Source organism: Patagioenas fasciata, chromosome 33 (genome assembly GCF_037038585.1).
Source record: "Patagioenas fasciata isolate bPatFas1 chromosome 33, bPatFas1.hap1, whole genome shotgun sequence".
NCBI classification, from domain to species: Eukaryota; Metazoa; Chordata; class Aves; order Columbiformes; family Columbidae; genus Patagioenas; species Patagioenas fasciata.
Genome location: NC_092552.1, coordinates 552,153 through 563,564, shown reverse-complemented (window position 1 = coordinate 563,564; position 11,412 = coordinate 552,153). Strand labels below are relative to the sequence as shown.

The 11,412-nt window shown below is 66.0% G+C and overlaps 2 protein-coding genes across 3 annotated transcripts; one reads left to right on the top strand and one right to left on the bottom strand.

The window, feature by feature from the left end:
* The first annotated feature begins 394 nt into the window (after positions 1 to 394).
* Positions 395 to 4,431, top strand: COX7A1 (cytochrome c oxidase subunit 7A1). Its single transcript, XM_065859492.2, is given in 5 exon segments — positions 395 to 409; positions 635 to 664; positions 666 to 731; positions 2,434 to 2,518; positions 4,325 to 4,431. Coding segments are annotated over 5 exon segments (252 nt in total). The 3' UTR covers positions 4,381 to 4,431.
* Positions 4,432 to 4,467: 36 nt separating this feature from the next.
* Positions 4,468 to 11,123, bottom strand: MEIOSIN (meiosis initiator). Of its 2 annotated transcripts, XM_065859483.2 has the most exons (8): positions 11,024 to 11,123; positions 10,859 to 10,934; positions 10,123 to 10,177; positions 9,852 to 10,051; positions 9,730 to 9,761; positions 8,117 to 8,325; positions 5,598 to 5,687; positions 4,468 to 4,878 (listed from the first exon to the last, which is right to left on the bottom strand). In XM_065859483.2, the coding sequence occupies exons 1-8, from the start codon at positions 11,063 to 11,065 to the stop codon at positions 4,692 to 4,694; spliced, it is 891 nt and encodes a 296-aa protein (XP_065715555.2). In that variant the 5' UTR covers positions 11,066 to 11,123; the 3' UTR covers positions 4,468 to 4,691. The 2 variants fall into 2 exon arrangements, with proteins under 2 accessions (XP_065715555.2, XP_065715556.2); XM_065859484.2 differs by lacking the exon at positions 9,730 to 9,761 and having other exon boundaries at positions 4,708 to 4,878.
* Between the last annotated feature and the right edge of the window lie 289 nt (positions 11,124 to 11,412).

The window sequence follows — 11,412 nt, the reverse complement described above, 5'->3', positions numbered from 1 at the left end:
GGGGGGGTCATGGGGACAATGGGGGGGGTCACAGAGACAATGGGGGGGGTCACAGAGACAATGGGGGGGGCATGGGGACAATGAAGGGGTCACATGGACACTGAGGGGGGCATGGGGACAATGGGGGGGTCATGGGGACAATGGGGGGGGTCACAAGGACACTGGGGGGGTTGTGGGGTCATATGGGGACAATGAGGGGGTCATGGGGACACTGGGGAGGTCACGGGGGGGTCACAGAACCCCGGAGGGGGCGGGGAGGGAAATGACCTGAACCACGTGACAGTGCAAGGGGCGGAGTCACCAGGCCCCGCCCCCTTCCCGGTGGCCCCGCCCTCCCCCCGTGTGTTTCCCCCCCCCCCACGGTGCCCTTGGTGGTGACACCGGAGAGAGGATGATGAGGGTCCTGCGGGTAGGGGGGGACACTTGAAGGGGGGGGTCCAATGGGGGTGGGAAATGGGGGTGTCAGGGGGGTCTTGTGGAGTGGGGGGGTCACGGGGGGACCCTATGGGGGGAGAATGGGGGGGGGGGTCCCTGGGAAGAGGGGGGAAATGGGGGGGGGGGCGTATGGGCGGGTTATGGGTGGGAATGGGGGGGTCATGGTTATGGGGGGTCCTATGGGGGGGTCCGTTCCCAGGCCGCCCCCCCCGCGCTGCTCCGCTCGTTGGGCCCCCCCGTGTCCCCCCCCCCGGCGCCTGCACAACCGCGTCCACGAACACCAGAAGCTGTTCCAGGTGAGGGGGGGGCCCGGACGCCTGGGTCCCTTTGGGGTGAGGGGGGGTCCGGACGCCTGGGTCCACTTGGGGTGGCGGGGGGGGCCCGGACGCCTGGGTCCCTTTGGGGTGAGGGGGGTCCCGGACGCCTGGGTCCATTTGGGGTGAGGGGGGGTCCGGATGCCTGGGTCCCTTTGGGGTGAGGGGGGGCCCGGACGCCTGGGTCCATTTGGGGTGAGGGGGGGTCCGGATGCCTGGGTCCATTTGGGGTGAGGGGGGGTCCGGACGCCTGGGTCCATTTGGGGTGAGGGGGGGTCCGGACGCCTGGGTCCCTTTGGGGTGAGGGGGGGTCCGGACGCCTGGGTCCACTTGGGGTGAGGGGGGGTCCCGGATGCCTGGGTCCATTTGGGGTGAGGGGAGCCCGGACGCCTGGGTCCCTTTGGGGTGAGGGGGGGTCCGGACGCCTGGGTCCATTTGGGGTGAGGGGGGGCCCGGACGCCTGGGTCCATTTGGGGTGAGGGGGGGGTCCGGATGCCTGGGTCCCTTTGGGGTGAGGGGGGGCCCGGACGCCTGGGTCCATTTGGGGTGAGGGGGGGCCCGGACGCCTGGGTCCCTTTGGGGTGAGGGGGGGTCCGGACGCCTGGGTCCATTTGGGGTGAGGGGGTCCGGGTGCCTGGGTCCCTTTGGGGAGGGAGGGGGGGCCCGGACGCCTGGGTCCATTTGGGGTGAGGGGGGTCCCGGATGCCTGGGTCCCTTTGGGGTGGGGGGTGAGGGGGGCCCGGACGCCTGGGTCCATTTGGGGTGAGGGGAGCCCGGACGCCTGGGTCCCTTTGGGGTGAGGGGGGGTCCGGACGCCTGGGTCCATTTGGGGTGAGGGGGGGCCCGGACGCCTGGGTCCATTTGGGGTGAGGGGGGGTCCGGATGCCTGGGTCCCTTTGGGGTGAGGGGGGGCCCGGACGCCTGGGTCCCTTTGGGGTGAGGGGGGGCCCGGACGCCTGGGTCCCTTTGGGGTGAGGGGGGGTCCGGACGCCTGGGTCCATTTGGGGTGAGGGGGGGCCCGGACGCCTGGGTCCATTTGGGGTGAGGGGGGGTCCGGATGCCTGGGTCCCTTTGGGGTGAGGGGGGGCCCGGACGCCTGGGTCCCTTTGGGGTGAGGGGGGGCCCGGACGCCTGGGTCCATTTGGGGTGAGGGGGGGCCCGGACGCCTGGGTCCCTTTGGGGTGAGGGGGGGTCCGGACGCCTGGGTCCATTTGGGGTGAGGGGGGTCCCGGATGCCTGGGTCCATTTGGGGTGAGGGGGGGTCCGGACGCCTGGGTCCCTTTGGGGAGGGAGGGGGTCCGGACGTCTGGGTCCATTTGGGGTGAGGGGGGGCCCGGACGCCTGGGTCCCTTTGGGGTGAGGGGGGTCCCGGACGCCTGGGTCCCTTTGGGGTGAGGGGGGGCCCGGACGCCTGGGTCCCTTTGGGGAGGGGGGTGAGGGGGGTCCGGACGCCTGGGTCCCTTTGGGGTGGGTTCTCGGATGCCTGGGTCCCTTTAAGTGGGAGGGGGGGGTCTTCCCGGACGCCTGGGTCCCTGGGCGGGGGGGCGCGGTCCTGGGTCCCTTTAAGTGATGGGGGGGGGGGTCTTCCCGGACGCCTGGGTCCCTGGGTGGGGTGTCCCCGGACGCCTGGGTCCCTTTGTGGGGGGGTGGGACGTCCCTGATGTCCCTTCCGTGTCCCCCCCAGGAGGACAACGGGCTCCCCGTTCATCTCAAGGGGGGGGCGCTGGACTCGGCGCTCTATCACTTGACCACCCTGATCTGCTCCGTGGGTACGGGGGGGGACACCCCTGGTGGGGGGGGGGACACCCCGGGGGGGGCACAGGACGCCTGGGTCCCCCTGCGGCGGGGGGAGGGGAGGGCAGGACGCCTGGGTTCTATTTTTAACCGGGGGGGGGAGGAATGTGTGCCCGGACGCCTGGGTCCCCGTGGCGGCGGGGGGGGGCATGGGGGGGTGGCGAAGGGGGACTGAGAGCCCGGACGCCTGGGTCCCTTTGGGGTGGGGGGGTCTTGGGTCACCTGGGGGGGTCCCGGACACCTGGGTCCCTTTGGGGTGGGAGGGTCTTGGGTCACCTGGGGGGATCCCGGACGCCTGGGTCCCTTTGGGGTGGGGGGCTCTTGGGTCACCTGGGGGGATCCCGGACGCCTGGGTCCCTTTGGTATGGGGGGGCTCTTGGGTCACCTGGGGGGTTCCCGGACGCCTGGGTCCCTTTGGTATGGGGGGGGTCTTGGGTCACCTGGGGGGGTCCCGGACGCCTGGGTCCCTGGGTATGGGGGGGTCTTGGGTCACCTGAGGGGGTCTCGGACGCCTGGGTCCCTTTGGGGTGGGGGGGTCTTGGGTCACCTGGGGGGGTCCCGGACGCCTGGGTCCCTTTGGGGTGGGGGGGTCTTGGGTCACCTGGGGGGTTCCCGGACGCCTGGGTCCCTTTGGTATGGGGGGGTCTTGGGTCACCTGGAGGGTTCCCGGACACCTGGGTCCCTTTGGGGTGGGGGGGGTCTTGGGTCCCTTGGGGGGGTTCCCGGACGCCTGGGTCCCTTTGGTATGGGGGGGGTCTTGGGTCACCTGGGGGGTTCCCGGACGCCTGGGTCCCTTTGGGGTGGGGGGTCTTGGGTCACCTGGGGGGTTCCCGGACGCCTGGGTCCCTTTGGGGTGGGGGGTCTTGGGTCACCTGGGGGGATCCCGGACGCCTGGGTCCCTTTGGTATGGGGGGGTCTTGGGTCACCTGGAGGGGTCCCGGACGCCTGGGTCCCTTTGGTATGGGGGGGGTCTTGGGTCCCTTGGGGGGGTCCCGGACGCCTGGGTCCCTTTGGGGTGGGGGGGTCTTGGGTCCCTTGGGGGGTTCCCGGATGCCTGGGTCCCTGGGTATGGGGGGGCTCTTGGGTCCCTTGGGGGGGTCCCGGACGCCTGGGTCCCTTTGGGGTGGGGGGGTCTTGGGTCACCTGGGGGGGTCCCAGACGCCTGGGTCCCTTTGGGGTGGGGGGGTCTTGGGTCACCTGGGGGGATCCCGGACGCCTGGGTCCCTTTGGTATGGGGGGGGTCTTGGGTCACCTGGGGGGTTCCCGGACGCCTGGGTCCCTTTGGGGTGGGGGGTGTCTTGGGTCCCTTGGGGGGTTCCCGGATGCCTGGGTCCCTGGGTATGGGGGGGCTCTTGGGTCACCTGGGGGGTTCCCGGACGCCTGGGTCCCTTTGGGGTGGGGGGGTCTTGGGTCACCTGGGGGGATCCCGGATGCCTGGGTCCCTGGGTAAGGGGGGGCTCTTGGGTCACCTGGGGGGTTCCCGGACACCTGGGTCCCTTTGGGGTGGGGGGGTCTTGGGCCACTTGGTGGGGCTCCCGGACGCCTGGGTCCCTTTGGTATGGGGGGGGTCTTGGGTCCCTTGGGGGGGTCCCGGATGCCTGGGTCCCTTTGGTATGACGGGGGGGTTCCCGGACGCCTGGGTCCCTGTGGGGGGGGTTCCTGGGTCCCTTGCAGGGGGGTTCCCGGATGCCTGGGTTCCTTTGGGGTGGGGGGGGTCTTGTGGGGGTTCCTGGACGCCTGGGTCCCCCTGACCCCCCGTTGTCCCCACTGTCCCCCCCCAGGCACCTGTTACTCGCTGTGGTCGCTGGCTCGGGCCTCAATGCCCAAGAAGAACTGAGGGGGGGCCCCCAACCCCGACCCCCCCACCCCAATAAAAGGCTCCATTGAAGCTGTTGGGGACATTGGGGACATTGGGGACACGGTGGGGGGGACAGAGACACCAACGGGGTTTTATTGCTCAACTCAGGGAAGGGGAGGTGGGGGGGTCCCCAATGTCCCCAGGGTCCCCATTCCCCCCCAGGGCAGGACCAGCCCCCCCAGGGCCAATAAATAGTTTGGGGGTTAAAAGCGCTGGGAATGGGGACGATGAGTGGGGACAAGGGGGGGGACAAGGGGTGACAATGGGGGGGGGCAGTGACAGAGGGGACATCAGGGGGCTGGGGACAGGAGGGGATGTCCCTGCGCGTCCCCCCCGCCCCGGGCGTCCAGCAGCAGCTGCAGGGGCGCGGGGGGGTCGGTGTCGCTGTCCTTGTCACCGTCGTTGTCACCGTCGTTGTCACCGCTGTCCGGGCGCAGCACCCGGTCGTGCAGGCGGCTGAAGCGCCGGGCGCGGGCGCTGGGGACACGGTGGGGACAGCGTGGGGACAGCGTGGGGACACGGTGGGGACATCGTGGGGACACGGTGGGGCACATTGGGGATGCTTTGGGACACATGGGGGACTCATTGGGGACACATTGGGACACATCAGGGACTCATTAGGGACACATGGGGACACACTGGGAACTCATTGTGGGACACACTGGGGATGCATTGGGACACATGGGGACTCATTAGGGACACATTGGGGCACATTAGGGACACATGGGGACACATTGAGGACACATCGGGGACTCATTGGGATTCATGGGGACACGTGGGGACACATTGGGGCACATTAGGGACACATGGGGACACATTGGGACACACTGGGGACACATTGGGGATGCATTGGGACACATTGGGGACACATTGGGGATGCATTGGGACACGTTGGGGACACATGGGGACACATTGGGGATGCATTGGGACGCATTGGGGACACATTGGGGATGCATTGGGACACGTTGGGGACACATGGGGACACATTGGGGATGCATTGGGACACATTGGGGACACACGGGGACACATCGGAGACACATTACGAACTCATTGGGGACACAGTGGGGCACATCGGGACACATGGGAACACATCAGGGACTCATGGGGACAGCTGGGGACTCATGGGGACACATTGGGGACAGCTGGGGACACACTGGGGACAGCTGGGGACACACTGGGGACAGCTGGGGACGCACCAGTAGGGGCGGCGCTGGTCGGGCCGGAGGCTGCGCCAAAGCTGCGCCAGCTCCCGCGTGGCCGCCGTGGACGCCACGCCCGGGTGTGCGCTGGGGACGGGGACAGTGACGGTGACATTGACAGTGACGGTGACATTAACAGTAACAGTGATGGTGACATTGGTGGTGATGGTGACATTGGCGGTGACGGTGACATTGACAGTGACGTTAACAGTGTCAGTGATGGTGACAATGGCATTGACATTAACGGTGACATTGACAGTGACATTAACAGTAACAGTGATAGTGACATTGACATTAACAGTGACATTGACAGTGACAGTGATGGTGACAGTGACATTGACAGTGACATTAACAGTGACAGTGATGGTGACATTGACATTAACAGCGACATTGACAGTGACAGTGATGGTGACAGTGACGGTGATGGTGACATTAACAGTGATGGTGACAGTGACATTAACAGTAACAGTGACGGTGACATTGATGGTGATGGTGACATTGGCGGTGACGGTGACATTGACAGTGACGTTAACAGTGTCAGTGATGGTGACAATGGCATGGACATTAACGGTGACATTGACAGTGACATTAACAGTAACAGTGATAGTGACATTGACATTAACAGTGACAGTGATAGTGACAGTGATGGTGACAGTGATGGTGACATTGACAGTGACATTAACAGTAACAGTGATAGTGACATTGACATTACCAGTGACAGTGATGGTGACAGTGACAGCAACATTGACAGTGATGGTGACAGTGACGGTGACAGTGACATTGACATTAACAGTGACAGTGATAGTGACAGTGATGGTGACATTAACAGTGATGGTGACAGTGACAGTAACAGTGACGGTGACATTGACGGTGACATTGACAGTGACGTTAACAGTGTCAGTGACGGTGACAATGGCATTGACATTAACAGTGACATTGACAGTGACGGTGACATTAACAGTAACAGTGATAGTGATGGTGACGGTGACATTAACAGTGACAGTGATGGTGACATTAACAGTGATGGTGACAGTGACAGAGACAGTGACATCAGTAACAGTGATGGTGACGTTGACAGTGACGTTGACAGTGTCAGTGATGGTGACAATGGCATTGACAGTGACAGTGACATTAACAGTAACAGTGATAGTGACATTGACATTAACAGTGACATTAACAGTGACAGTGACGGTGACAGCGACATTGACGGTGACATTGACATTGTCAGTGCCATTGACAGTGACGGTGACAGCGACATTGACAGTGACATTGGCATTGACATTGTCACCGCTATGTCACCACCCCCCCGCTGTCCCCAGCCTCCCCATGTTGTCCCCAGTGTCCCCATGTCCCCCAGTGTCCCCATGTCCCCACATCTCTCCCATGTCCCTGGGGTCCCCACGTCCCTCCATGGTCCCCATGTCCCTGGGGTCCCCACGTCCCCCCCATGTCCCCACATCCCCCATGTCCCCCAATGTCCCTGTTGTCCCCAGGGTCCCAATGTCCCCATATGTCCCCATTATCCTAGGGGTCCCCATGTCCATATTGTCCCCATGTCCCCCCATGTCTCCCCCAGGGTCCCCATGTCCCCCATGTCCCCTGTGTCCCCCATGTCCCCACTGTCCCCATATCCCCCATATCCCCCGTGTCCCCCATGTCCCCTGTGTCCCCATATTCCCCGTGTCCCCACGTCCCCGTCTCCCCCCATGTCCCCACATCCCCTATGTCCCGCGTGTCCCCCCATGTCCCCACTGTCCCCCATGTCCCCCACTGTCCCCATATCCCCCATGTCCCCTGTGTCTCCATGTCCCCACGTCCCCCGTCTCCCCCCATGTCCCCCATGTCCCAACTGTCCCCATGTCCCTGTCTCCCCCATATCCCCCATGTCCCCCCGTGTCCCCCCATGTCCCCTGTGTCCCCATGTCCCCACTATCCCCATGTCCCTCATGTCCCCCATGTCCCCATACTCCCCATGTCCCCACATCCCCCATGTCCCCCCATGTCCCCCATGTCCCCCATGTCCCCTGTGTCCCCATGTCCCCCATGTCCCCATGTCCCCCATGTCCCCCAATGTCCCCATACTCCCCATGTCCCCACATCCCCCATGTCCCCCCATGTCCCCGTGTCCCCCATGTCCCCCATATCCCCCATGTCCCCCCATGTCCCCCATGTCCCCTGTGTCCCCATGTCCCCCATGTCCCCATATCTCCCATGTCCCCCATGTCCCCCATATCCCCCATGTCCCCATGTCCCCGTGTCCCCCATGTCCCCCATATCCCCCATGTCCCCATGTCCCCCTTGTCCCCCCATGTCCCCCATGTCCCCATGTCCCCCATGTCCCCGTGTCCCCCAGTGTCCCCATATCCCCCATATCCCCCATGTCCCCCCATGTCCCCATGTTCCCCCATGTCCCCATGTCCCCCAGTGTCCCCATATCCCCCATATCCCCCATGTCCCCCCATGTCCCCCCATGTCCCCCATGTCCCCCCATGTCCCCCGTGTCCCCGCGGTGTCACCTGATGTAGGGTTTGCGGTTGATGCGGCAGAACATGATGAAGCCGTTCACGCATTTCTTCTTGGCACGGGGGGGGTGGCCCCGTGTCCCCTGGGTCCCCTGGGTCCCCTGCCCCCCCCGGCCCTTCTGGCCCCTGCGCTGTCCCCGCGATGTCCCCAACGGGGTCCCCGAGCTGCCCCCCCCGGGCTCGGGCGCTGCCACCGCGGGGGCCTGAGGGGACAATGGGGACAATGCGGGGACGTTGGGGTGGGGGGACAATGGGGACATGGGGGGGCAATGGGGGGACATCGGGGTGGGGGGACGATGGGGACATGGGGGGACAATGGGGGGGACATCGGGGTGGGGGGACAATGGGGACATGGGGGGGCAATGGGGGGACATCGGGGTGGGGGGACAATGGGGACATGGGGGGGCAATGGGGGGACATCGGGGTGGGGGGACGATGGGGACATGGGGGGACAATGGGGACACATTGGGGTGGGGGGACAATGGGGTGAGGGGGACAATGAGGGCACTGGGGGGACAATGGGGGTGACATTGGGGTGGGGGGACAGTGGGGTCATTGGGGGGACAATGGGGGGGGACATTGGGGTGGGGGGACAGTGGGGACATGGGGGGACAATGGGGGGGACATCGGGGTGGGGGGACAATGGGGACACTGGGGGGACAATGGGGGGGGACATTGGGGTGGGGGGACAATGGGGACACTGGGGGGGACAATGGGGGGGACAATGGGGTGAGGGGGACAATGGGGACACTGCGGGGACAATGGGGGGGACAATGGGGTGGGGGGGACAACGGGGACATGGGGGGGACAATGGGGGGGACAATGAGTGGAGGGGACAATGGGGACACTGGGGGGGACAATGGGGTGGGGGGGACAATGGGGACACTGGGGGGACAATGGGGGGGACATCGGGGTGGGGGTCACCATGGGGACACTGGGGGGACAATGGGGGGGACATCGGGGTGGGGGGCACAATGGAGACACTGGGGGGACAATGGGGACACTGGGGGGACAATGGGGACACTGGGGGGACAATGGGGTGAGGGGACAATGGGGTGCAAGGGACAATGGGGACACTGGCGGGGACAATGGGGGTGACACTGGGGGGAACAATGGAGGCGACATTGGGATGAGGGGACAATGAGGACACTGGGGGGACAATGGGGACACTGGGGCGGCAATGGGGACACTGAGGGGACAATGGAGTGAGGGGGACAATAGGGTGAGGGGGACAATGGGGGGGACATCGGGGTGGGGGTCACAATGGGGACAATGGGGTGGGGGGGACAATGGGGTGGGGGGGACAATAGGGTGAGGGGGACAATGGGGTGAGGGGGACAATGGGGTGAGGGGGACAATGGGGATGACACTGGGGGTGACAATAGGGGGGTGACATTGGGGTGGGGGACAATGAGGACACTGGGGGGGACATTGGGGGGACAATGGGGGTGACATTGGGGGGGATAAAGGGGGTGACATTGGGGTGAGGGGACAATGGGGACACTGAGGTGACATTGGGGGGACACTGGGGTGACATGAGGGTGACATGAGGGTGACATTAGGGTGACATTAGGGTGACATTAGGGTGACGGGGGGGTCATTCCCACCTTCAGGCTGCCATAGATGTCAGAGAACAGATCTGGGGGGTGGGGGGGACACTGGGGGTGACACCAAGTGGGGGGAGGGGACGACACCCCCATTGTCACCCCCCCCGTGTCCCCAAACCCACCTCGAATGACGTCATCGGGGGGGCCCGGGGGGGGCGGCGAAGCCACCAGGGAGGGGCTGAGCCCCAATGGCCCCAACCGCCCCGGGGGGGGTGACACGGGGACCCCCCCGGCCCGGCCCAGTTCATCCCAGTATGGACCAGTGGGGCCCAGCCAGGGGTTGGTGGCTTTGGGGGGGTCTTCGTCCTCATAGGGGACCAGCCTGGGGGGGTGGGGGGGTCAGCACCCATGGGTGCCCCCCCCGCCCGGTGACCCCCCCCCAGTGTCACCTACCTCTGGGTCACCGCAGGGTCACCCCCCGAGGGGTCAGCGGGGTCAGCGGGGGGGGCTGTGGGGACGGGGGGGGTCACTGGGGGGGTCCCCAATTTGGGGGGGGGGTCACTGGGGGGTCCCTAATTGAGGGGGGGGTCAGTGGAGGGGTCCCCAATGTGGGGGGAGGGGTCACCGAGGGGGTCCCCAATGGGAGGGGGGGGTCAGTGGGGGGGTCCCCAATTCTGGGAGGGAGTCACTGGGGGGGTCCCCAATTTGGGGGGGGTCACTGGGGAGTCCCTAATTGAGGGGGGGGTCAGTGGAGGGGTCCCCAATGTGGGGGGAGGGGTCACCGAGGGGGTCCCCAATGGGAGGGGGGGGTCAGTGGGGGGGTCCCCAATTCTGGGAGGGAGTCACTGGGGGGGTCCCTAATTGGGGGGGGGTCACTAGGGGGGTCCCCAATTGGGGGGGGTGGTCACCAAGGGGTCCCTAATTGAGGTGGGGGTCAGTGGGGGGGTTCCCAATGGGAGGTGGAGTCAGTGGGGGGTCCCCAATTCTGAGAGGGAGTCACTGGGTGGGGGTCCTCAATTTTGGGGGGGGGGTCAGTGGGTGGGTCCCTAATGGAGGGGGCAGTGGGGTGTCCCCAATTATGTGGGGGGGGTCACTTGGGGGGGGTCCACAAATTTTGGGGGGTGGATCACTGGGGGTGTCCCCAAGTTGGGGGGGATGTGTCCCTGAATTGGGGGGGGGTCCCCATTACCTGCCCCCCCCCGGACGCTGCTCAGGGTCCTCTGCAGGAACCGGATGTAGCTCAGGGCGTTTTCCAGCACCTCCCGCTGGGGGGGGGACATGGGGGGGACACCCATGGGTGGGGGTGCAGACCATGGGTGCCCACCCCCAGCACCCATGGGTGTCCCCCCCATACCTGGGTGCGGGGCCCCCCCGTCCCGCGGGGCCAGGGCACCATCCGGGCCAGTTCGGGCAGCAACGAGCGCCAGTCCCGGCGGGGGGGCCTGGGGGGGACACCGGGGGGGACATCGGGGGACACCCGGGGGGGTTGGGGGGGGGGGGGCATAGCGGGGTACATGGGGGGACATTATGGAGGTGATGGGGGGGGGACACTGAGGGTGGGGGGGGGCAATGGGGGGGTGACAATGGGGGTGACACTGGGGGTGGGGGGGTGACAGTGGGGGTGACAATGGGGGGTGACACTGGGGACAGGGGGGTGAGACCGGGGAGGGACATAGGAGGGGAACATTGGGGAGGTGATATGGGGGGGGACACACTGAAGGGGAGGGGGGGACAGGGGGGGAC